The sequence below is a fragment of the Nasonia vitripennis genome, chromosome 4 (genome assembly GCF_009193385.2).
Source record: "Nasonia vitripennis strain AsymCx chromosome 4, Nvit_psr_1.1, whole genome shotgun sequence".
NCBI lineage: Eukaryota > Metazoa > Arthropoda > Insecta > Hymenoptera > Pteromalidae > Nasonia > Nasonia vitripennis.
In genome coordinates, this window is record NC_045760.1 from 8,291,326 (window position 1) to 8,313,035 (window position 21,710).

At 36.5% G+C, this 21,710-nt stretch overlaps 3 protein-coding genes across 13 annotated transcripts in view; 1 reads left to right on the top strand and 2 right to left on the bottom strand.

The window, feature by feature from the left end:
• Nucleotides 1-572: 572 nt before the first annotated feature.
• On the bottom strand, nt 573-4,649 carry LOC103316178 (ankyrin-1). Of its 2 annotated transcripts, none has more exons than XM_008208463.4 (3): nt 4,185-4,649; nt 2,986-4,099; nt 573-2,916 (listed from the first exon to the last, which is right to left on the bottom strand). In XM_008208463.4, the coding sequence occupies exons 2-3, from the start codon at nt 4,097-4,099 to the stop codon at nt 953-955; spliced, it is 3,078 nt and encodes a 1,025-aa protein (XP_008206685.1). In that variant the 5' UTR covers nt 4,185-4,649; the 3' UTR covers nt 573-952. The 2 variants fall into 2 exon arrangements, with proteins under 2 accessions (XP_008206685.1, XP_008206684.1); XM_008208462.4 differs by having other exon boundaries at nt 2,986-4,109.
• A 595-nt stretch (nt 4,650-5,244) lies between these two features.
• The window catches only part of LOC100117604 (mitogen-activated protein kinase kinase kinase 11), a 34,483-nt gene continuing 18,017 nt past the window's right edge, over nt 5,245-21,710 (top strand). Inside the window, exons 1-15 of one of the 10 annotated variants that reach the window (XM_032599108.1) lie at nt 5,245-5,523; nt 5,690-5,751; nt 6,438-6,603; nt 6,711-6,895; nt 7,269-7,497; nt 7,577-7,794; nt 7,876-8,216; nt 8,291-8,471; nt 8,549-8,697; nt 8,755-8,927; nt 9,086-9,106; nt 9,601-9,844; nt 9,967-10,086; nt 11,370-11,663; nt 18,030-18,537. In XM_032599108.1, coding sequence (XP_032454999.1) covers nt 6,744-6,895; nt 7,269-7,497; nt 7,577-7,794; nt 7,876-8,216; nt 8,291-8,471; nt 8,549-8,697; nt 8,755-8,927; nt 9,086-9,106; nt 9,601-9,844; nt 9,967-10,086; nt 11,370-11,663; nt 18,030-18,537 — 2,630 coding nt within the window. In that variant the 5' untranslated portion in view covers nt 5,245-5,523; nt 5,690-5,751; nt 6,438-6,603; nt 6,711-6,743. The other 9 variants (XM_031929648.2, XM_031929653.2, XM_031929647.2 and 6 more) reach the window with 9 other exon arrangements.
• LOC100117647 (cytochrome P450 4C1) lies at nt 18,629-21,284 on the bottom strand. The gene is made up of 11 exons (XM_001601772.5): nt 20,901-21,284; nt 20,690-20,799; nt 20,325-20,601; nt 20,157-20,253; nt 19,930-20,032; nt 19,775-19,868; nt 19,572-19,678; nt 19,425-19,493; nt 19,173-19,341; nt 18,921-19,100; nt 18,629-18,853 (listed from the first exon to the last, which is right to left on the bottom strand). Exons 1-11 carry the CDS (start codon nt 21,052-21,054, stop codon nt 18,687-18,689), a joined length of 1,527 nt encoding a protein of 508 aa, XP_001601822.2. The 5' UTR covers nt 21,055-21,284; the 3' UTR covers nt 18,629-18,686.

Here is a 21,710-nt window from a genome sequence, read left to right on the forward strand (position 1 = left end):
GCGATGGTGCTCCGAATCCAGCTGCGCGGAACCGCCTGGAGATGGAGGTATATCAAATTTTTTTGGGTTTCAGCGCGAGATTTAAATTGTTTTGTAGACGCGACGTATATGAATCTATAGTATAGGTACTTTGAAATTCGATAATAAAAACAAAAAACAACGATGATAAGTCACTTGTTATTGTAACATTATTGAAAAGTGTTCTGAAAAATCGCACACCTATATACGTATATAGTGGAAAGTGATAAGAAAAACTTGGGGAAAAAATTATTCAATTAGAATACGAATTTTCATAAAAATGATTTTTTTTTAATTTTTTACAAGCACGTGTCTAAATTATATAATAAAATCTTAATATGTAAAATAAATATCTGTTTAAATTCTCAAATGAATTGTAAAACGCTATGCAGATGTTGGGTGAATACAAAAAATATTATTAGTATTTATGTACAATATAGGTAAACTATACTAAAATTACTTTGTTGAACTATCCTCTAAGTATAGAATATAGCAATGTCGAATTTAGCATTGACATTCGTGGATCATTTAACAGCCAACAATAATGTAATAAAATATATTTGCAACCACAAATACTATGTGCCTTTATTAATTGTAAGTATTCAAAATTTCCTCTTAACAACGCTATACATATATTCTTTTTACAAATATTGTAAAAATAAATATCTCAAATGATATATCGTTGATTAGGGTTCGTCGATAGTACCATACTTCTCGATATTAAAAACAAACCAAACAACTCAAAAATCGACTCTATATATTAGATTTTCACGATCGACATTATGTAAAATAAAGCAAATCAAAGTTCAATTAATATCGGGATCGAATCGCATTCTCATTATTGACTTGATTTACTAAACCTTCATAAACTCTAATTTTAAAACGAAAATCGCCTGAACGACCATTTGATAAAAAATTCATCAGAGCCATATGTTCAGAGATTAAGTAAAACTTTCGCGGAGCCGTCCTGCTCAGCAGAATTCGACTTGGAATCGCTTTTCACAAGAATATTACACAAGTTCTTCAAGTCTTCGTTTGACAGATAAATAATAACGTTCTCGGTGCAACTGTCTGGCAGCCCGTATTGGCTCAGAATATTCAGCGATTCCTTGGCTTTATCCAAGAATGTCTCTCTCCTCACAGCCTTCCTCAATCGATTGACTATCATAGATCCGTAGATCGGGAATCTCAACGGGTTATCCAAGATTTCGCAGATCATCTGAATGTTTTCGTTTTTGGTGTACCTTGCAACTTCGGTGACATCCTTCACCAAGACGTCGTAGACAGTCACGTAGTTGTTGATCTTTAACTCCTTGATACTACAAACTTCCGACTGGCACTTCTCCTGGAAAAGCTTCTGCTTGTCATCCAAATACTTGACGTTTTTAGGACTGAGATACAGCCTGGCAGTTCGCATCTTGATAATGTGATTTTGGAATATGGTGACGGCCTCGTTGCAAAAGTTTATGTAGGTCCTGGTCGTGTAGTACGAACTGATTAGATCGCCGAAGTTATTGATGAAGATTGCCGTATATATCTCTTCCGCTTGTTTCTGATAATCGTACTTGATTTCGAACACAGAATCCAAAGGTGTTCGACCGGATGCGTCTTCGATATTAACATCAGCTCCGAAATTAAGAAGTATCGCAATGACCGCGAAGTTTCCTTTCTGACAAGACAGATGCAGCGGTGTGTTGCCCAACTCATTTTTACAGTCCACATCCGCGTCGTACTTAAGAAGCGTCTCAATGAGTTTCTCCAGGTTATCGTCCAGAACTATAGCCATATGCAGCGCTGTCCAGCCGAATTTAGTCATCGCATTCACGTTCACTCCACGCTCGAGCAGATATTCTACTGTCTCGACGATCGTATCGGTGACAATGTAGTCATGTAGCTTCGTTAAGCTGTACTGCTCAGCCCTGATGTCCTTGCACAGGAACTGAATTATCAGATGCAATGCATTCACTCCATGCTTGTCGCAATAGTTGATATCAGCTCCGTGTTTTAACAAAATGTCGATCATATCCATACAGTTGTTGCTGCACTTGATGATGACATAGTGCAGCAGCTCTGGGTATGCCCTGACATCGACGCCGTTGTTAAGAAACAACTCGACGATGGTTTTGTCGTTGCTTTCAATTGCGTAGAAGATTGGGATCTTGCCGAATGCATCTTTTGCGTGAACGTTTGCTTTCCTACTGATCAACATCTCGATAATTTCACAGTGACGGTGCTTAGTCGCGCTGTGCAGCAACGTTTCGCCCTTCATATGTGCATCCTTGTTGGCACCTTCGTTAAGCAAGTCTTCAACAATGTTGATGTAGCCATTCACTACACAATCAAATAGTATCGCGTAGTTGGCCTTGTCCTCCAGAGTCATTATGTAGCCATATTTAAAGAAGCACTCAATTGTTTCTAAACCGAATGTTTTGTGAGTACGTAGCACAGATAGGAAAACTTTTCTGTAGCATTCGTTGTTGACATCTGGATTATATTGCAGCAGGAGTTCAATGTTTTTCATGTCCCAGCTGTCGACGGCGAATTCAAGTGGAATCTTTCCATTTTTGTCAAGGCATACAGTGACAGCTTCATTGATTAGGAGCAGTTCGACTATCCTGTCGTGGCCGTTTTTGACGGCTATATGCAACGGCGTGAGCTCGTCTTCTGTGCAAACGTTAATTGATACCTTGTTCATTATTAGCAACTGTACTATGCTTAAATCGCCGACTTCGCAGGCAAAGTACAGCGATGTTTCTCCTCTGTAGTTTTCCGCATTTATGTCCGCACCGCATTCAAGGAGATATTGCACACAGTCATTGCTTCGTCCTTTGCAAGCCATGTGAAATGGAGTCGTGCCTTCCTTGTCAACAGCATTCAGTGTAGAATACTCTGGTGAAACTGAACATTTTGAAGTTTATAAAATATTGAATTATTTCGAGATCAAACTATATTTAAACTCTACTGTACCTTTGAGATATGGATCATACTGTAAAAGTAACTCAATCATTACTTCACTCTCATTAGCTGCAGCAATATGTAAGGGTGTTCTCCCTAGTCCATCTTTGATATTGACTTCTGCATTGTACTTTAAAAGTAAATCAACAATTTCAATTTGTTCATTCTCAACTGCAGTATGTAAAAATGCAGGATCCTTTTCGTTCTTCGACACGCCATACTTCATATTAACATTCAGACCATGGCTCAAGAGATCTTCAAGTATTTTCAAGTACCCCCTTGAAATAGCAACGTGCAATGGATCACAGATATTCATAACTGTATCTATATTTTCGTTTTCTATATAAGCTCCATTAGACAAAAGAAGTTCAACAATCTTGTTGTTCCCACATTTGATACCTTGATAAAGTGGAGTGGTGTTGTCCTTAGCATATACATTAACCAAAGCATTTTTGTTCAAGAGCAACTCAACTGCTTCTACATAGTTCCTTGCACATGCTAAGTAAAGAGGAGATTCGCCATTATGATTTATATCATTGACATCTGCATGGTAGTTGAGCAATATTTTGATTGTCTCCAGGCGCTTAAAAATCACTGCTATGTGGAGAGGCCTGCAGTACTTTGGATAGCTCCAAGGATCATTGATGAATACTTCATTAGCATTGCAACCATAATTAAGAAATAATTTAACAATCTTCCAATTGCACGATTGGCAGACTCGCTCAAAGTATGACACTTCGTTGTCATTTTCCACAAAGCTGCCTTTAGCAGCAGCACCATAATCTAATAGCAGTTTTACTATCTCCTCACTGTCCGCAGTAATGGAGTAATACAGAGGTGTATAAGACATATAGTCAAGATTGTTGATATCCGTACCTTTGAGCAATAATTTTCTAACAATCTCAGTTTTAGAACTCTTGATGGCATGATGCAAAGGTGTACTCTGGTACTCCTTATAATATGCATTCTCAAAGTCTTGATAACTACTATAAGAAGCTGCTTGGGCTAGTAATAGATCACCATCATCTTCGTAAAATTTCACCCAAGGTTCCATATTATCTGTGTAATTTTGGTTTGGTGCTGCAATAACAGACTCATCTTGACCCATATTACTAAAGAAATTCATCTGAAAAATACTGATGCATCGATCAAACAAAAAATTGACTTCACTGATCAGTTACAAATAAACAGGAAATAAATATAGAACATACCTAAAATAACTTTTGAATTGAAACTTCATTCGCCAAAGAGCCCAGCTGATACATCTTCACAAAGATGTCCGAAATGACAGCTCCTGGCGCTAATGTATCTGTATCAATCGCCAAGCCATTTACATGATTTTTCTCTGCATTTCCACATCTAATCCATTGTTTATAATTCACGTGAGACGTGTGTTTACAGTGTGCGCGACCGCATTATTTAACCACGATACTCGAGAAACGAATTCCAGGCCAAATCGGGCGAGTGGTTACGATAAAGATGTTGCAAAACCAGCAGAAATGTCACTCATTATTTACTTTCTCTCATTTATTTCCAGGCAAACGTAAAAACTGATCTTCTCCATCTTTGTTTATTTTTCGATCTGTCTCTCTTCAGCTGCTGTCGAGGTCTGATCTGTTCACAATTCACATGATGGTCTGTGGAATAGTGGTTTCACAAGAAGTAGTGCATGGGGTTACGTTGGCAGCAGTTCTTGTTTGTTCAGGGCTACCAAAACTTGCTGGTCAATTGATTTAATTGTACAGTTTATTAACAATCGATTTGATTGTTGTCAATCACGCTTTTCTTAATTCTCTCTGTTATTATTGCTGTAAACTGTATTATCTACTTTGGATCACAAGATTTCAAATTATAGCAACGATTTTTGCAACTTCTTCTCATAGGATTTAATATAGTTGTAATATAAAATACAAAATTCGATATTAAACATTTGATGAGAATATCGAAAAAATTTTAATATTGAAAAGACAAATAAGTTAAGAAGTTCAATTGAAAGTTTGAAGCTTCAATAACTTACAACATGTCTTTATTTGCAATAATTACTTTTACCTATATTTTAGAAATCGATAACCGATCAATAATATCGAACCATCAAATACATCTATTTCTTCTAACTTTCTATAGATTACACGCTCGATTATACTGCTAAAATAAGATCTCGAGAGAACGTACCGATGCGAAAAATTGAAGAAAAAAAAAATCATCGAATTCAAACTCCTATGCGAAATCGCCAAATTCCACGAAACATCAGAGAGATAATCGAAAGAACCGCGCCTCGCGCCACCCACACTGCAATGGAAAATCCAATTCTCTCTCGGCGCTGCAGTCGCCCCTCCTCGGCGTAGAGTAGCACACACCAGCGCACGTCGCTCTCGGCTCTAGTGTTTGCGCCCCCGGGTCACACTACCCGAAAAAACTCGATCTCGGCTCCGCTGGGTAGTCGTCGCCGTCTCTCGTGTAGCCCATCAACACCTTCGCCCAGGAACGACCCAATCGACATCTTCAAGCGAGACCAGACCTGCTGCCCGAGACGTCTTCTCTCCGTCATGCGTACGTGATCGACACGACTCCTCTCTCTCTCTCTCTCACTGCACATACCTTCCGTCTCTGTCTTTCGCGAGTGAGAAAGAGAGAGAGAAAGAGAGCAAGAGCCTCTCCCGCGAGCGTGTAAATAAATAAGTAAATAAATATACTTATACCGATGGCCATCCGATAGTCCAGGATGAGGCTCGACACGGAGCAAGACAGCGGCGCCCCGGGAGTACTCGCCGTACCTGGGTGAGTCTGGGATGTGGTTGGGCTTAGAGTGGTACCTATAGCCAGGACTTATAGGTAAAGGTATTCACTTGGTGGTGATGTGGACTCTGGTGTTGTGCCTGGTACGAGTGAGGCTGGGGTCTGGTGAATGGACTGCGGGTGTTTAGGACTGTAAGCAAAGTGCAGACTTGCCGGAAACAGGTTACTGGAACTTTTTGCCATGATCCCAGGCTTGTTCGTTGTTGAATCAATCATATTCAAAGGAGATTTTGTATGATCAGCTACATTAACTTTGAGAATGCACTGTTACCTGATTCAATGAATTAATAATGTAGATGCACTTGACACGCTTAAAGAACATTTATCTCAGAGTTTATACATTGATTCATTTTACAAACTCTTGATAATATTCTCAGTATGTTCAGCTAAAATTTTGTAAAAAGGTAGTTTATCAAGTAAAAATATGTCTTATTTTTGTAATTACTTGTCAGCTTGTACATTTGTTTAATCCTGTTCAAAGTATGTACATACAATGTTCTTGGGACATACTTTATTTTTAAAATAACTTATTTGTTAATCCATTAGTGACAATAACTGATAAATTTTGTGAAAATTTCATACATTTAATTTTTCTAACCTTTGAACACTTCACAAGACTGGGAATGACAAATAAATGCCTATTTTATTTTGTAAATTCTGACTTTCAGGTGGTTGCTTTATATGTCAGCACCAGAGAAAATCAGCATGTTCTGAGAGATTTTCAATTTAAAAATATCAAGGGACCATGCAAAGGATGAATTCTCTTTTGACTCTTAGTCGAAAGGTTGTCAAAAGTGGAGTGTTTTTGAGGTTTTGAACAGGTTGTCTTCTCAGGTAAGTCACAAACTAAACTAAAATTTTACACTGCTTAACTGGGCTAAAGTGTTCATATCTTGTATGTAAAGCCAAAACACAAAACAATGAAATTCCTTTACCATCAGGTTCAATACGTGTTCAATACGTGTGTTAGCCATATGCCTCCAGCTGGGCTATCAGCGAGAGGCTTGCCTATCTTGATGGACCCTGGACAACCAGATGCTCGTCTTCGGAGCGAGCGCTTACTATTATATTCAGAGAATGGCTCGACACAGTCAAACTCTTCCAATGCAGGCAATTTCTCGCCAAGGTACCAGCACACAAGCAGAACAAACAATCAGTCCACTGGGTGAATAGATTAGATGCTTTTTTTCATTAAAAATTCTGCTGTTTGCATTTTTATTTTATTCTCAAAGTTACAACTACCAAAATCCAACAGCAGGATTTTTCAGCTCCCACCATCATGAGCAAAACAATGACACTATTTTTTAATTTTATACAACGATATCGCACAGTCTTGTAATGCTTCTGTCACCCTTGATTTCTGTAAGTCACGCTATTCGAGAAAACGCACGCATTTGCATCGTTACGTAAAATTAAAGAAATCAGCTTTTGCTCAGCAGGATAAGGTGCTATGTAGTGCATCTGCAATAATTAACACTATCTTTGACTCAAACTTTCAGTGGACAAAACTACTGCTACACGAGAACGTCGAGCAACATGTCGGACAGCAGCGTGTCCGACACTCACAGTGGCGGTACCGCACGAACGTTATCGCAGCAGACTAGTCCCTCACATGGAACGCTTTCATCACAGTCGAGGCACGACAGTTCGACACTCTTCACCGCGCTCTACGACTATGTTGCTCAGGGCGAGGACGAGCTGTCGTTGCAGAGAGGAGAAACTGTGGAGGTATGTACTCAACTTTGTTTTTATATTTGTCTATTTTTTATTGCCCATCATTATAATTATCTATTTTCCTCGAAAATAGGTGTTGTCGAAAGATTCAAAAATATCGGGGGATGAAGGCTGGTGGACGGGTAAGATCAGAGGTAAAGTGGGCATTTTTCCGGCAAATTTCGTTGCCGAGGCGGAAACGATCGACAGGGTATCATCGGTGATAGAGCAGGTACAGCCAGTCGAGATCGACTTTGAAGAACTGACTCTTGAGGAGGTCATTGGTGTGGGTGGATTTGGTAAAGTCTATCGGTGAGTAAAATGAATGGCTCTATTTTATCAAATCACCGAAAAGAGAAATTACATAAGTAACGAAAAATTACTCTTTCACAGAGGTTTCTGGAACAAAAAGGAAGTAGCAGTGAAGGCGGCGCGACAGGATCCAGACGAGGAGCCGAGCGCGACGCTGCAAAATGTGCGCCAGGAGGCAAAGCTCTTCTGGCTGTTGAAGCATGAAAATATCGTGCAGCTGGAAGGTGTCTGTCTAAAGATGCCGAACATGTGCCTGGTAATGGAATACGCTAGAGGTGGTAGCCTCAACAGGGTACTCAGTGGTCGCAAAATTAGGCCTGATGTTCTTGTTGATTGGGCCATTCAAATTGCCCGTGGCATGGACTACCTGCACAATAAAGCACCCATCAGTTTGATACATAGGGATCTCAAGAGCTCTAATGGTTAGTTGTACGAATTGAATTATTTAGGAAGTGAAAGTGTGTGAATTTTCTTACGATAATTTTTGTTTGATTAGTGTTGCTGAGCGAACCGATCGAAAACGACGATTTTCAGTACAAAACTTTGAAAATCACGGACTTTGGTCTGGCGAGAGAAGTGTACAAAACGACTCGTATGTCAGCCGCCGGAACCTACGCCTGGATGGCACCAGAAGTCATTAAAAAGAGTACATTCAGCAAGGCCAGTGACGTTTGGAGGTGAGTTTGAAAATAATTACTTTCTGAAATGTTAAAAGCGCTTGTAAACATTCTTCAAAACGATAATCTATCAACAGTTACGGAGTTCTCCTGTGGGAACTGTTGACTGGGGAAACGCCATACAAGGGGATTGACGCGTTGGCCGTAGCGTACGGCGTAGCTGTAAACAAATTAACATTACCGATTCCATCGACTTGCCCTCAACCATGGAGATGCCTCATGGAAGGTAAGTTTTACTAAATAATGAATATCTATCCGATTATAACTATTTTGAAACTTGCAGCATGTTGGCTTTCCGATAGTCATCAAAGGCCAGGTTTCGCAGAGATTCTCGTCGCCTTAGATGAAGTGAGAAGCGCATTTGCGGCGACACCTCATGAATCTTTTCACACGATGCAGGAGGACTGGAGACTGGAAATCGAACAAGTACTTCACGGATTGCGCATGAAAGAGAAGGTATACGTTGTTCTGTTATATTGTAAAGTTAACTGGTGAAATTAATTCGACATCCTTGCCTATAAATTAGAAAGGGGTACAAACTTAAAATATATTTTAAAATGTAAAAATTTGAACAAATTGTAATAATTGTCATTTTTTTAAATGCGAAAACAAAGGCATGCCGATCACTCGAAGAGGTAAGAGATGGGCATATTTCATGGTATTGAGTGACAAAGTATCAGATTTGTTTTTCCTTCAGTGTAACACTTGCAATACACATTTTTATTTTATCCTTTACCCGTTTAATTGTGCAATTTTCAAATTCAGTTTGCATGGGAAGTAATTTTGAAATATTATTAGTTATGTACTTGACAATAAGTTAACATGTTTTAAATAGTTTTAGAATTTAGTCTTTCTCAATTTTGTAAGTGTCACCAATTTTTCATCATTTTTTTTGCAATTTTTAGTGATTGATTTGCAACATTAATTTTCATTAAAAAAACAGCCGCAAGCAAATATCGGATCTAGTTATAAAGTAGTAAGTTTCATATTATTCTGAGAATAATTTGTTGGCATAATAATAAAAACAATAATTAATTCCGATATCAGTATACGTGGTTGAGCAAACTGTAGATTAGCTATCCGTATTGTTCGTATTGAATACCTTAAGTCAGTGAAAAACCTTTCTCAGGAACTGCGCTGTAGAGAAGAAGAACTGTCGAAGGCCCAAGTGCAGCAGAGGCAGGTTGAGGAAAGTCTGCGGCAACGTGAGAAGGAGTTGGCAGCAAGGGAAATAGATCTTCTTGAACGCGAACTTGCTGTTATGATAACCCAGCAACAAAGCAACACACCTACACCTAACGCAAGGCGCGGGAAGTTCAAGAAGTCAAAACTTAGGTCGAATAAACTTGGCAATAAAATCAGTGCGCCTTCAGGTAAGCAATGCCACATTGTAAATAGAAATCTAAAAGGGTTTTTATAAAAAAGATGCAAATGAAATTATAAAGTAAATATTTAGTGACTCGTGTATTAACAGCATGACAAATTTATTTTCCAGATTTTAGGCATACGATAACTGTACAGAACACTGCCCCTGATCGAGTGAAGAGTCGAAATCCCTCGCGGTCCAACAGCCCGCCTAACTCGCCGAGCATTCCACGTCTGCGAGCGATAGCCTGTAAGCAAACAAAAAACAATGCAATTTGACTTTTTTTTCTATCGTAATTATATTACCACACGAAGATTCGAGACATTCTATTTTGCCGTATGAAGTGAGAGTCACAATCTGTGCTAAAATTATTATTAGATGAAAAGAAATCCATGCTGTCACAGTTAGTGACTACATCACGGATGAGGGCAGAGTAAAGTATTCTTTCTATCTCTTCGATTGCAATCTTTCAAAGTTTTACCAAGTTATATTGTTTTATTATATTATTGAACGGCAGTATTGTTCGTGCTTAGTAGATGTGATTAAATTTGATAGTGACTCGTATCAGTTATATAAATATTTTTTGTTTATTAGCTATAATTTCAGTGGCATGGTGTGAAAAATTCAATATTTGTTTATTGTCTTTTTTGATATGGTTATATATATTATCGAATAATGTTCTTTCATACATCAAATTTTTTTATTTTATTTTTCATGTGAGTGTTTTGCAAGTAGTTCTTTTAATCACGCATATAAAAAATGGCAGTTTGAAAAAAATGTTAAATTTTACTATACATAATTTTACTTTAATTATATTCTATTTTTAATTTAATTTTATTTTTTTATTTATTTTTTTTTTAACAAGCATTTGTCTTTTCCATTTGATTTATTTCGTCAATAGTTTAGTTATCTTAATTGTGTTTGTAGAGTCCGTGTACAATAAAGTGATTTTTTCTGTAGTGTTATAAATATTAGTTATAGTTTATTTTTGTCATCCTTTGATTACTTTGTAGTTTGTCACGTTATTTTTTTCGAAAAAGATAAATCCTTTTTCTTTTATTTAATATTGTTCCGATCTCTGAAGAGAACCGATTAATTAGTACGAGTCGAAAGAAATAGCAAAACGCCTGGCCAAAATGATCTTTTAACCAGTACTTAGTCGCGACCGCAACACTACTTGCAGAACAATTCGCAATTCACCAGAAAGCCAACAAAGCGATCGCATCACTAAGCAAGCCACTTAGTCTCCACCTGTTTCTCTAGAAATCATATATTTTTTTCCGTAACTTAACTTATGACCCACGATCATTCAACTTATACATATTATATATTAGCAGCACCAAGAAAGTAGCAAACAGTAGTCCAGTGTCGTTTTGTTTTGTTTTCTGTTCTCTTTTGTTCCGGTTGCAACAAACACACACACTGTCTCTCCTCGCTCTTCTACTATCACCTGCCACCACCAACCCAAACTCCGACAAAACTCGCAACTCGCTCTCGGGACAAATTGTGTGGCCTGCTGACTGAACGAGTAGTACCGGCTGACGGCGTTAAGGGTAAGACCTGGGGCCCCTCGACACTCCATCAGCGTGAGCGCGGCGCCATTATCTCGTCCGCCTGCTCGCCGAGCTCGCCCGCGGTTTGTCCGGGCATCGGTAGCGCCAACGCCACCGTCGTCGACGGCAAGCGCTGGTCGCGCTCCGCGCCCGATCTCGAAAAGGCGCCGCTCCGGACGGCCCTACTGGTCGCGGCCGCGGCCAGCACAGCAGCCGGACAGCACCCTCACCATCATCAGCAGCAGCACTGCACGCCACTGCTCCAGGAAATAGGTAACGTCCGCAAGAGCGACGCGAGAAAGCTTTACTCCTCGGCGAACGATCTCGTTGACGCACCGGCTACCGCGCCAAGCTCGGTCGACAGGCACGCAGACGACTACTGCAATCGGGACGACGAGGAGGACGACTCCTCGTCGTCGAGCTTCGTCGTCGGCTGCGTGCGTAAGACCAAGAGGCGCGAGCGCAGCAAGTCCAAGGACTCGTCCTACGTAGTCAGTAACAGTAGCGCTAGCGGCAAGCGAAGGGACAGCTCGGAATCGAGGTTGACCTCGTTGGCTGACTTCTTCCGCTCGCCCTCGGGCTCGCGCAAAAGCTCTCTCAACAACGAGCGCAAGAACTCGGCCAACGTCACGATTAAGATCAACGACTCCGACGGCCTCGAGTCCAGTCCCGAGAACTCGGTCGCCCACAAGTCGCGGCTCTCCAAGAGTCCTCTGAGGGTCTTTAGTAGGGTCAAAGCGTGGGGTAGTAGGGACGCGTTGGACGACAAGAGCGGCGGCAGCGCTGGCAGCGTCAAAGTCGAGTACAGCGTGCTCCAGGACAGCGTATCACTGCCGAGGTTCGACAAGCAACAGACCACGACGTCGAGCACGCCGAGCTTTCTGGCGGCGAACTCGCGCGAGGGCATCGACTTCGAGAACCTCGAGTCCGAGTTGTGCAACCTCGAGTCCGAGCAGTCGAACGACGACAGCAGCTCGACCTCGCTCAGGTCGCGAATCAACCTGAAGCTGCTTCAGGAGCTAGACTTTCACAACAAGGCCAGCGAGGGCTGTAACAATAGTAGTAACTTCAGTGACAACGAGCCGGGTTTCGGGAGCGACGACGAAACCGAGGACCTGATCGAGGATAACGATAGCAGCGCGAGAAACGGCACGAACGGCACGCGAATAACACGGAGCGCCGACGACACGAGGATCATCGGGTTGAAGCGAAGTACCGACGGAACGAACAATCATAATCTCACGACCATATGCTCATTCGCTAAGCCCAAGATTCACGTGGCCAAAAAGTTCTTCCGTAAAAACTGTAGCGGCACGGCAAAGAAGAATTGAGGCTGCCTCCAGGCTTTGGCTCTGTTTTCACGATGGCTGCGCTGAACGGCCTTCGGAAAAACAGTGACTGTTGGACGCTGCTGATATTTGTTGATGTGCTAGACTGTTCACTTAAATTTAACGTTACTCTATTTCACATTCCAAATTAATATTTAAGCTGCGTAGTTGCTGAAGCGTACAAAATATCGATCATTCTATCGCGCTCGTATAATTTTTACAATTGAAAATTCATGAATTTGCCAAATGTAAATGAACAGTCTGCAACATTAGCTTTATGGTTAAGCTACTACGATTAGACTAGTTTATATCCAAAAGTCTTGCTTCTTATTGTTTAGCATAGATTAGTCAAGACCTTCTTTAGCTATCTTTATGAAAATTTTATAATTCGTACACTAATGTGATATTAAATTTGTTAATTATATAACCTTGATTTTTATGTTTCGCAAGTGCAATTATACGTTATCGAATAAAAAGGTTTACAAGTAAATGTAATTTTAATAATTGAAAATAAAAGCTTTCATAGAGATTGGCTAAATAAGATTGGTAGATACATAAAAACTTGGGTGTATAAGCTTATTACAATTTTCGTGCGAGGCTATCAGTTCAAGGATGCTGGAATAATTTGTTCTGGAAGATTCTTTTTATATGATTTATAAGATAAATGCATAATGAAATTTTTCTGTATGCATCGTATAATACATATTGTAATTAAATGAAAAGTTTCATACATAAGTTAATTGTACTTACGAATCGGTCGGTTAGTGTCTAAATTAGCGATTGACGCGAATAAAAAAAAAAGTAAAAAATAATTAGTACAAAAAGCCATTTAATAAAAGTTATAAATGATCGTAACACAAAATAATATGAACCCGTAGATAAGAAAATTAAAAAGTACTAATATAACTGTATTTGTATAGCACTGCGTGGAATAAATCCTCACTTATGTCACGCTTATCCGTGGAATAAGTAGCCCTTTTTTGCATCGTGATAATCGCTAACTTCACGCTGCAAAAAAGGGCTACTTATTCCACGGATAAGCGTGACAGAGGATTTATTCTAGTCAGTTCTATAAAATATCGTACTATACGATATTTTATAGATACACGCCGTGCCGTAAAGTGCGACTTATTCCACTAGTATCGTAATGTACTAAAAGTAAGTTCTTTATACAAATTCCAACATAAACGCATATAAGCACATATCTCTTATGTTTGTTATAAAACATAATGAAGGATTTTGTGACGGCACTATCCAAGAATGTTCTTGCAATAAATTACTCCGGACTCCTTTAGAATGTAAGAACGAAATCGTTTAAAAAATGACTGCAACGTGTCTACAAGTTACTTTGTAAGCAAACGCTTTTTTATTCATCGCAGGCCTTTCCAAGGAGAACATCCACGTTCCCTGTAAGTCATAATTAAAATTAAGCAGTAGCACATACTTTTCGTTCGTTTCATAAGATATACTTTACGTTTAAGTGGCATTAGTTCGTTATTATCATAACTCAAAATTCAGCAGTACATACTTTTTATAGTACTGGGTGGCAAAAATCCGCATTTATGTCACGCCTATCCGTGCCATAAGCAGTCCTTTATTGCATCGTGCATATCTGCATATCTGCTAACCTCACGGTACGAAAATGAACTGCTAATGTCACAGTTCACCCGTGAAAGCGGATTTATGCTAGTGAGTGCTATAGAATATCGTTCGATACACGCGTCATAAGTCGATCTTCATGGCACGGCTTTAATACACGCCGTGCAGTAAAGTACAACTTATGCCACTAGTATCGTAATGTACTATTATGAGATACCTCGGATCGTTCCCATTTAAATTACCCACTTCGTATGAAATTAATGAAAATTCGTATGAAATTTAAATCCAATACAAATTTCAAATGTTTTTACAAAAATAAAAACTATTTTTACTGTATATTTCGGCTGATAGACAAATAATATGATCAGAGGTGTCTTTTCTGCTCTTTAAATTAGTATTAATGCATGTTCGACGTGGAAGGAAAGTGTGATTTATTTTTGCCTATCTTCCCTAAGTCCACATTCGAATCAACGGGTCCTGCGACAAATTTTAATTTACAAATCCTTGCCGTTATCTTCATAAATTTACGCATATATACAAGTTTAAATCAAAATAAGTTGATTTTTTTATACGTGATTTACGCTTTAGGCGTACCACTTGAATAATTGGCAATAATAATTTTTTTTAACTAATTGACAATCAATGATTAAAATAAATCAGCCATTATGTTTCGAAAAAAATATTGGAATGTAAAATTACCATTTAATGTGAATGTTAGATTTTTAAATCAACGTAAAACCTGCGTTGTCGATATGAAAATCGATCCCTCAAAGAACGCACAATAGGTGGACACGTTTTTAGCATATAGCCAGTTGAATATCTGGCTCTAGTTGAATATTTTATTTGTATTGCTGTTCATCTGATTCTTTTATTTAGTCATCGTACGTTTGCATACGTGTACGTTTTACCTCGGGTTAAATTCGAGCCTACAATGAGGATTCTTGATAATCTATAGTGCGTCTAAACATATAAAAAGCCCATGAAATTATATATCTGTTTTCTCTCCCTTTTCTCTACTGTGTATGTAGACTTTCCATGCTCTTAGACAAATTTTTCGGTGAGGGACCATTACACTACTTTTTGATTTATGTAAGTTCTTTTGTCGCGATTGATACGATTATGGAAAGCACACGGGACGTAACGGCTGCTGCAATTTCTGACAGCGGGAAACCGGCTACTGCCTTCTGTCTCTACTTTTTCCTATATCTTCGGTTTTTATAGACAAGTCACATGTCAAATAATCATTTTTTAAGTATTGAAACGTTTGCATGCATTAAAATTAGGTAGCTCTATATTATGATTTTTCAACGTATGCATATTATACATGTTATCGTAATTTTGATAAATTTTTTTTGTTCCAATTTTTTACATACCCTATTTTATTAGAATATTTTTATGATTAATTTATTAAATATTGAATATACATACATTAGTCTTCAATCACCATTTTTTAAGTATGAGTAAAATATAAAAAATGATTATCCAAGATTTGTAAACTTGCCCCGTTTATTTTCTTTTTTATACTATTATTTTCGATTCTGCGAGCAAATTGATAAAATAAAATCAATAGTTTTCTCATCAGTTATATCTTTATTGCATCCACCGAGATGCTTTCTAAAATAGAATTGAACAATTCAGTTATAATAACATCATTTATTATATTATATTTATAATTATAGTAACAATAATGATATTTATAATAATCATAATAATATTAATAATTATAATCATAGTGATAATAATAATATTATTAATATAATAATAATTATGATAACGTCAAATGCAAGTGCGGTCTATCTGGTGTTGGTTCTTTTATTATTTTTTCCAGTTAAAAGTCCAATTATACATAACATTCTAACAAAAAGCAATGCTAATTTTCAACCCGCCGGATATAAAAAAATGTTCTGATAAAAAACCATATAAAAAATTATTTATAAATTTGTCAAGGAAAAAAGCAAACAATATTATGTAAATGTGCATTTTTCCATTCGCGAAGTATTGCTCTGAAAGAGTCTAAAAACCAAAATATTGTTTTCTTACTAAGAAATAACGTTAAAACGTAAAAAAATATAGTACATGAAGTGTTCTCATTCTACATTATATTACATTCTGCAAGTGCAGTCAAGAAACAAGCACTGAAAAATAGATTTTCTTACTCTATGTTTTTTTTTATGCAAAAGTAATTATGTATTATGTAGAGTCATCGTTTTTATTTTACACCACTGCTATATGCACATACACACACAACTGTATTTAGAAATAGTAAACAAATTTTTCAATAAAAATCATTTTTTGAGTTGGATACGAATTATTTTTTGTTTTTTGGATTACTTTTATTTTCATTTTTACGCTCGGCTTATCGCGCAAATAATCGAATTTATTTCATTGTTGTGATCTAACATTTATTTTACTAAAAAAAATATATTTGACTGATTAGCATTGGCATTTAAAGATAACAACTAGCCAGTGTAAATTACTAAAACTTTTATTAATATGATGAATGAAATAAAAGGAGATGAGCATTGAGCGTAAAAATTTCCCAGCATGTTTTATCCGTAGTATCCAAAAACATTCGTTTCCATTTTTTTGTTCCGCAATCCTTTATATTTATCCCACCTCCAGTATGTTATAAATATTATATATATATATATATATATATATATATATATATATATATATATATATATATATGTACGATTTTGTAGTTGCTAATCTATCTGCTATGATGCTTACTGTAACAGCTTTATATATTTTTATTATACTATTTATGCTGCATGCTTCATATTGAAACCCTTGTATACAATAAAAATGCACGCAATTTGAAATTAAGCTAATCACGTGTTCTTCGCACGTTTGATAAATTTTTGTTTAATAAGTTAAATATTTATAGTTCAATAGTTAACAGCAATATATTTAATTATAGAATTTTGATTTGTTTTTTTTTTTAAGTTTTTTTAATTAACGGCATTTTTGTCATATTTTTCGTGTGAAAAACACAGTCGGTACATCAGCTAATGCTTTTAAAAATCATATGTTTCTTAACCACGATTAACACAATTTTTCAAAATGAGTCATATAATGCGGAAAAACGTCTCCACCAAAATATAATAACTAGTTCTTTCCTTTTGTCTTATGTCGAGATTGTGCCGTTAAAAACGTCCCTACTTATAACATTTCTTTTCCCTGTCTCTCTTGTTACATATCGAGCATTTTCGATGAATGTCGCATGCGTCTATATGCATACATACATATATTACATGTAATTGATATAGATTTAGTATTTATTCGAATAGTGTGATTGCGAATACAATTACAAAGTGCCAGAGTCATCAAATTGTCGCTAAAAAAGGTAAGGTAAACTAAGATTAGGCACGGACATTAAACAATGGAAAATAAAATATTATACTCTTATTTGAGAGTTTTTAAAACGGTGAAATCGTATTACAGAATTGTGATTCTTTGCATTTTAAAATAATATTCATTTTTATGAGCCACTATAAGAACTTGAAAATTTCATGTCATAAAAAATGGATGAAAAGATTAAAAATGTTTGTTTTAAAAAGTATATACTATATGACACGATTCGATGAATTTTATAGTCAAAGAAAAAATAATGCCATTTATGATGTATTTTTGTGAAAGGAGAACTAAAGAGCCAGTATAGTTGTACGAAGAAATTAAAAACTGATGAATGAAAACCAAATCCACACAGATTACACGTTGTTGGCGAGTGACCAATTGACGGGCGGTGGCGGTGGCAGCGTCAACATTGCAGACTGGGCGTCAACCACAACTTCAAGTAACAACAGTGCCTCGCTCACTTCCCAAGTGGATTATCCTGTTAAGCCGGGCCTGACAGGGACCTACATCATGCAGATGCCAATGCAAATGCCCACGCTATACAACGGTGACGTGAAAAAGCCAAAGCTGAGCATAATCGAGCTGGTCATCTGCAACATCGGCGCGATGCTGGCCAGCATAACAATGGATTTTGATGTGCGACAGTCGAATGTCTCACAGATTCATCCACGACTTCAACCGCCTAGAATAGCCCAATTTCATGAGGATGAGCCTACCAGATGGTGGATGATGCAAGGAGCTGGTGGTACCGGGGACTCTGGATCCAACAGGAATTCGGGATACCTAGGACCTGAATACGAATTTAGCTCTAGCAGTGGCTACGCGCACAATACCTATCACGGACCGGCGAGGCATTACAGGTCAGTTTGACTTTTTTCACATAAATTATTTGTATATAAGTTTTGATCGTTTTAGAATTGATTTGTATAAATTAATAGTTAAATATCAAAATTGTGTTGAGCATTAAACTTTAATCTGATATATGTCAGGTATAAAATTACAGTAAATATTAACATTTATTTATTTTGATAAACTTCAAATGAACTGGATCTAATGGTCGCAATATAATGTCTGCAATCAATCTCATATCAGTTGTTCGATCAACTGGTTCTAAGTAAAAATCATACAAAATGCGAGCAATTAATGACTTGAGCTCCATTATTGCAAATTTTTGACCTATAACAAGCAAAATTATAATCCCTATTTTACATTTATTAGCGAAAAAAAGCGTAATTTGAATTACCGATACAATTGCGAGGTCCTGCACTAAAGGGTACATAAGCATAAGGATGTCGATTTTTTGCATTTTCTGGTAGAAATCTGTCAGGATCAAATTTGTCGGGTTCTGGCCAGAAATTGACATCCCTATGAGTGTCCCAAAAATGAATCATAACATGTGAATCTGCCGGTACAGTTGCATTCTCTGGAACAAAAAAATATTTTTTTTTGTACTTGTACGTGAACTAAACCAAAATATCGGTTTTGGTTCTCTCACTTAATTCAAGTTCCTCTGAAACATATCTCATCAAGGTTGCTACAGGTGGGTAAAGGCGAAACGATTCTTTCAGACACCTTTCGAGATAATGTAATTCTTGAATCTCCGTTACTCCAATTTTACCTCCACTTTTGTCTAATACACGAATTACTTCCACTCTAGCTAGATCCTTAAGAAATTATATTTCAAAGTGAATTTCTTAACGCATCTAAAGTCACGAGTGTAGTAAATAATAGCGAGTTAAATATTCACCTGTGCTTCTTTATTCTCGGCAAGTAACATTAGTGTAAACGTCATTGCCATGGATGACGTATCATGACCCTAAATTATTTTTACATATTCCAGTATAGTAAATTTAAAAATAGTTCAATACAATACTTTTAATAATTAAATATTTACCTCAAAAGTAAAAGTATCAACTTCCTCTTTTATTCCATCTTCTTGAATTAAACCATTTTTCTCAGCTGCAAGTAGAAGATCTAGCATAGCTAATCTTCTTTTACGACCTACAGTTAATTTATTGTCAATAAGTTGTTACGAATTCGATTGCTGGAGGACATTATTTGTATATGATCCTGTACTGGTAAAATAGTTATTTTTACCTATGCCCAAATCATATTTTACTTCGCCAGTGTACTCGTCATTCAAGTATCTGTATCCAGTGCTTTCATGGTATTTTCTTCTTTCTTTTAAAACCTTTTATAGCAAAGATAATTTAAAATTTGTTTTGAAATTATGCTTTTAAAATTATTATTACCTTGTCAGTAAAATCATGCAAAATTTTCAACGCGTTTCTTTGCATATGCCCAATTTTCCACACGAAAGGCAACATCCAATTTGCTATGAATGGTCGCACGGTTCTGTGGATTAATCAATATTAGTCATATTCATTTTTATAATTGTTCATTTATATATATATATATATATATATATATATATATATATATATATATATATATATATATTAAAATCAATTTAATTTACCTGTACAGCACTACAGACCCTACATCAAGAATAGCTTGCTTATATTTTTTTACTTCTTGATCATTCATTTTATTCAATACAACACCTAGTATTGATTCTGTTGACAGTTATTAGAAAAATGCTAATTAGTCTAATTTGCATGAAATGTATTATTGTATTAATATTTACCGCAGATAATATTTAAAGTATAGTTTGAACATAACGGCATTAAACTCTTGATGGTTTCGTCGCCTTCTGCTTTCAAATCTTCGATAAATCTTTCTCCTTGTTCACTCGTGATATCAAAGTATTTTTGCAGAATACTAAAATGAAATGCTGGTGTTAAAATTTTTCGCCTTTGGCGCCATTTGTCATCTGTGCTTGTCAATAATCCAGTTCGCAACCAAGGTTGCAGATACCAATACACATAACCTTTTTCAATGACTTTTTGGCTGCTCAGTAAAATCTATGTACTTAATAAAAATACATTCTGTATGCTTTCTTAATAAGTTCTTATCTGATAATGTAATAATACAGTCCATCGCATTTCTCACCTCTAAATCTTCAGGATGACCAACGGAGATTAACGCACTATGAAGGCCCCAAAATCTTGTAATTGGATAATACTTTTTCATAGTTAATCTACCTAATTGCCAAAAATCATCTGGAACAACAAGCAAAAACATTTTAACTAAAATTTTGTTTGTTATTGTATCCAGGACAATTTAGAGCAAAGTCGAAATATAAAATTTAAAAAATACTTACGCATGCTACTCATGTTAAACATCAACAGATTACCTACTATGGGATAAGCTGTTGGGCCTGGTATTTTACTTAACAATCTTCCTCTTCGATTATATCGAGTAATTATATGAAAGATACATAAAACCAAAAGCAAAGAGGATAAATAGAATATCATGATTATAATATAATATATACAATTCACTGTGACTTTTAATAAACTGAACTAAGCTTTTGCTATATTTGTTATATAATATTGATAATAATTTAATAATATTGAATAATAATAACACATTAGAATGATAGAATGCGAAAGATGTTCACGTGCGTGCGATCTAATGCAAACTGTACTAGCATTTGTTCTCAAATCCGATAATAATTTTTCTTCGAACTAGTTGCTAAGTGCCTAATCACTTTCGGTTTGCAAGAATGCATTATAACTATCTAGGGCTTATCGCTTCATGTTTTAAATTGATGCGAGTATTTGATTACATTACACATAGAAACGGCTCTTAAAATCATACGATTTTTTAAAATCAAATATAATTTTATTGAAATTAATTGTTGGACTTATTATTAAAATAAAAGAATTAAAGTTTCCTAATTATAAACAGTTGTGTAATGTTGATGTAACTCCACAGTAAATCAATGAATTGATAAGATATGCCGCACCACTTGCATATGATTACAAGAAGAGGTCTCAATCTTCAGCTCATAAATTTGGATTTATAAGATTATTATAATTATATTAATAGGCCGCTCTGTACAGATATCGCATATATTGAAATATCATTATATCACATTTAATTCTTATTATAAAACACACTTAGAAAT

Bases quoted from the DNA above. Each gene is read 5' to 3' on its own strand.
- LOC103316178 (XM_008208462.4), bottom strand. From the start codon at position 4,213: ATGAAGTTTCAATTCAAAAGTTATTTTAG. The intron at 4,110-4,184 runs GTATGTTCTATA...TCGATGCATCAG, and splicing joins CAATTCAAAAGTTATTTTAG to TATTTTTCAGATGAATTTCT. The intron at 2,917-2,985 runs GTACAGTAGAGT...CAAAATGTTCAG, and splicing joins GTATGATCCATATCTCAAAG to TTTCACCAGAGTATTCTACA.
- LOC100117647 (XM_001601772.5), bottom strand. From the start codon at position 21,054: ATGATATTCTATTTATCCTCTTTGCTTTTGGTTTTATGTATCTTTCAT. The intron at 20,800-20,900 runs GTAAGTATTTTT...TTGTTGTTCCAG, and splicing joins GTTTAACATGAGTAGCATGC to ATGATTTTTGGCAATTAGGT. The intron at 19,342-19,424 runs GTGAATATTTAA...TAATTTCTTAAG, and splicing joins CCGAGAATAAAGAAGCACAG to GATCTAGCTAGAGTGGAAGT.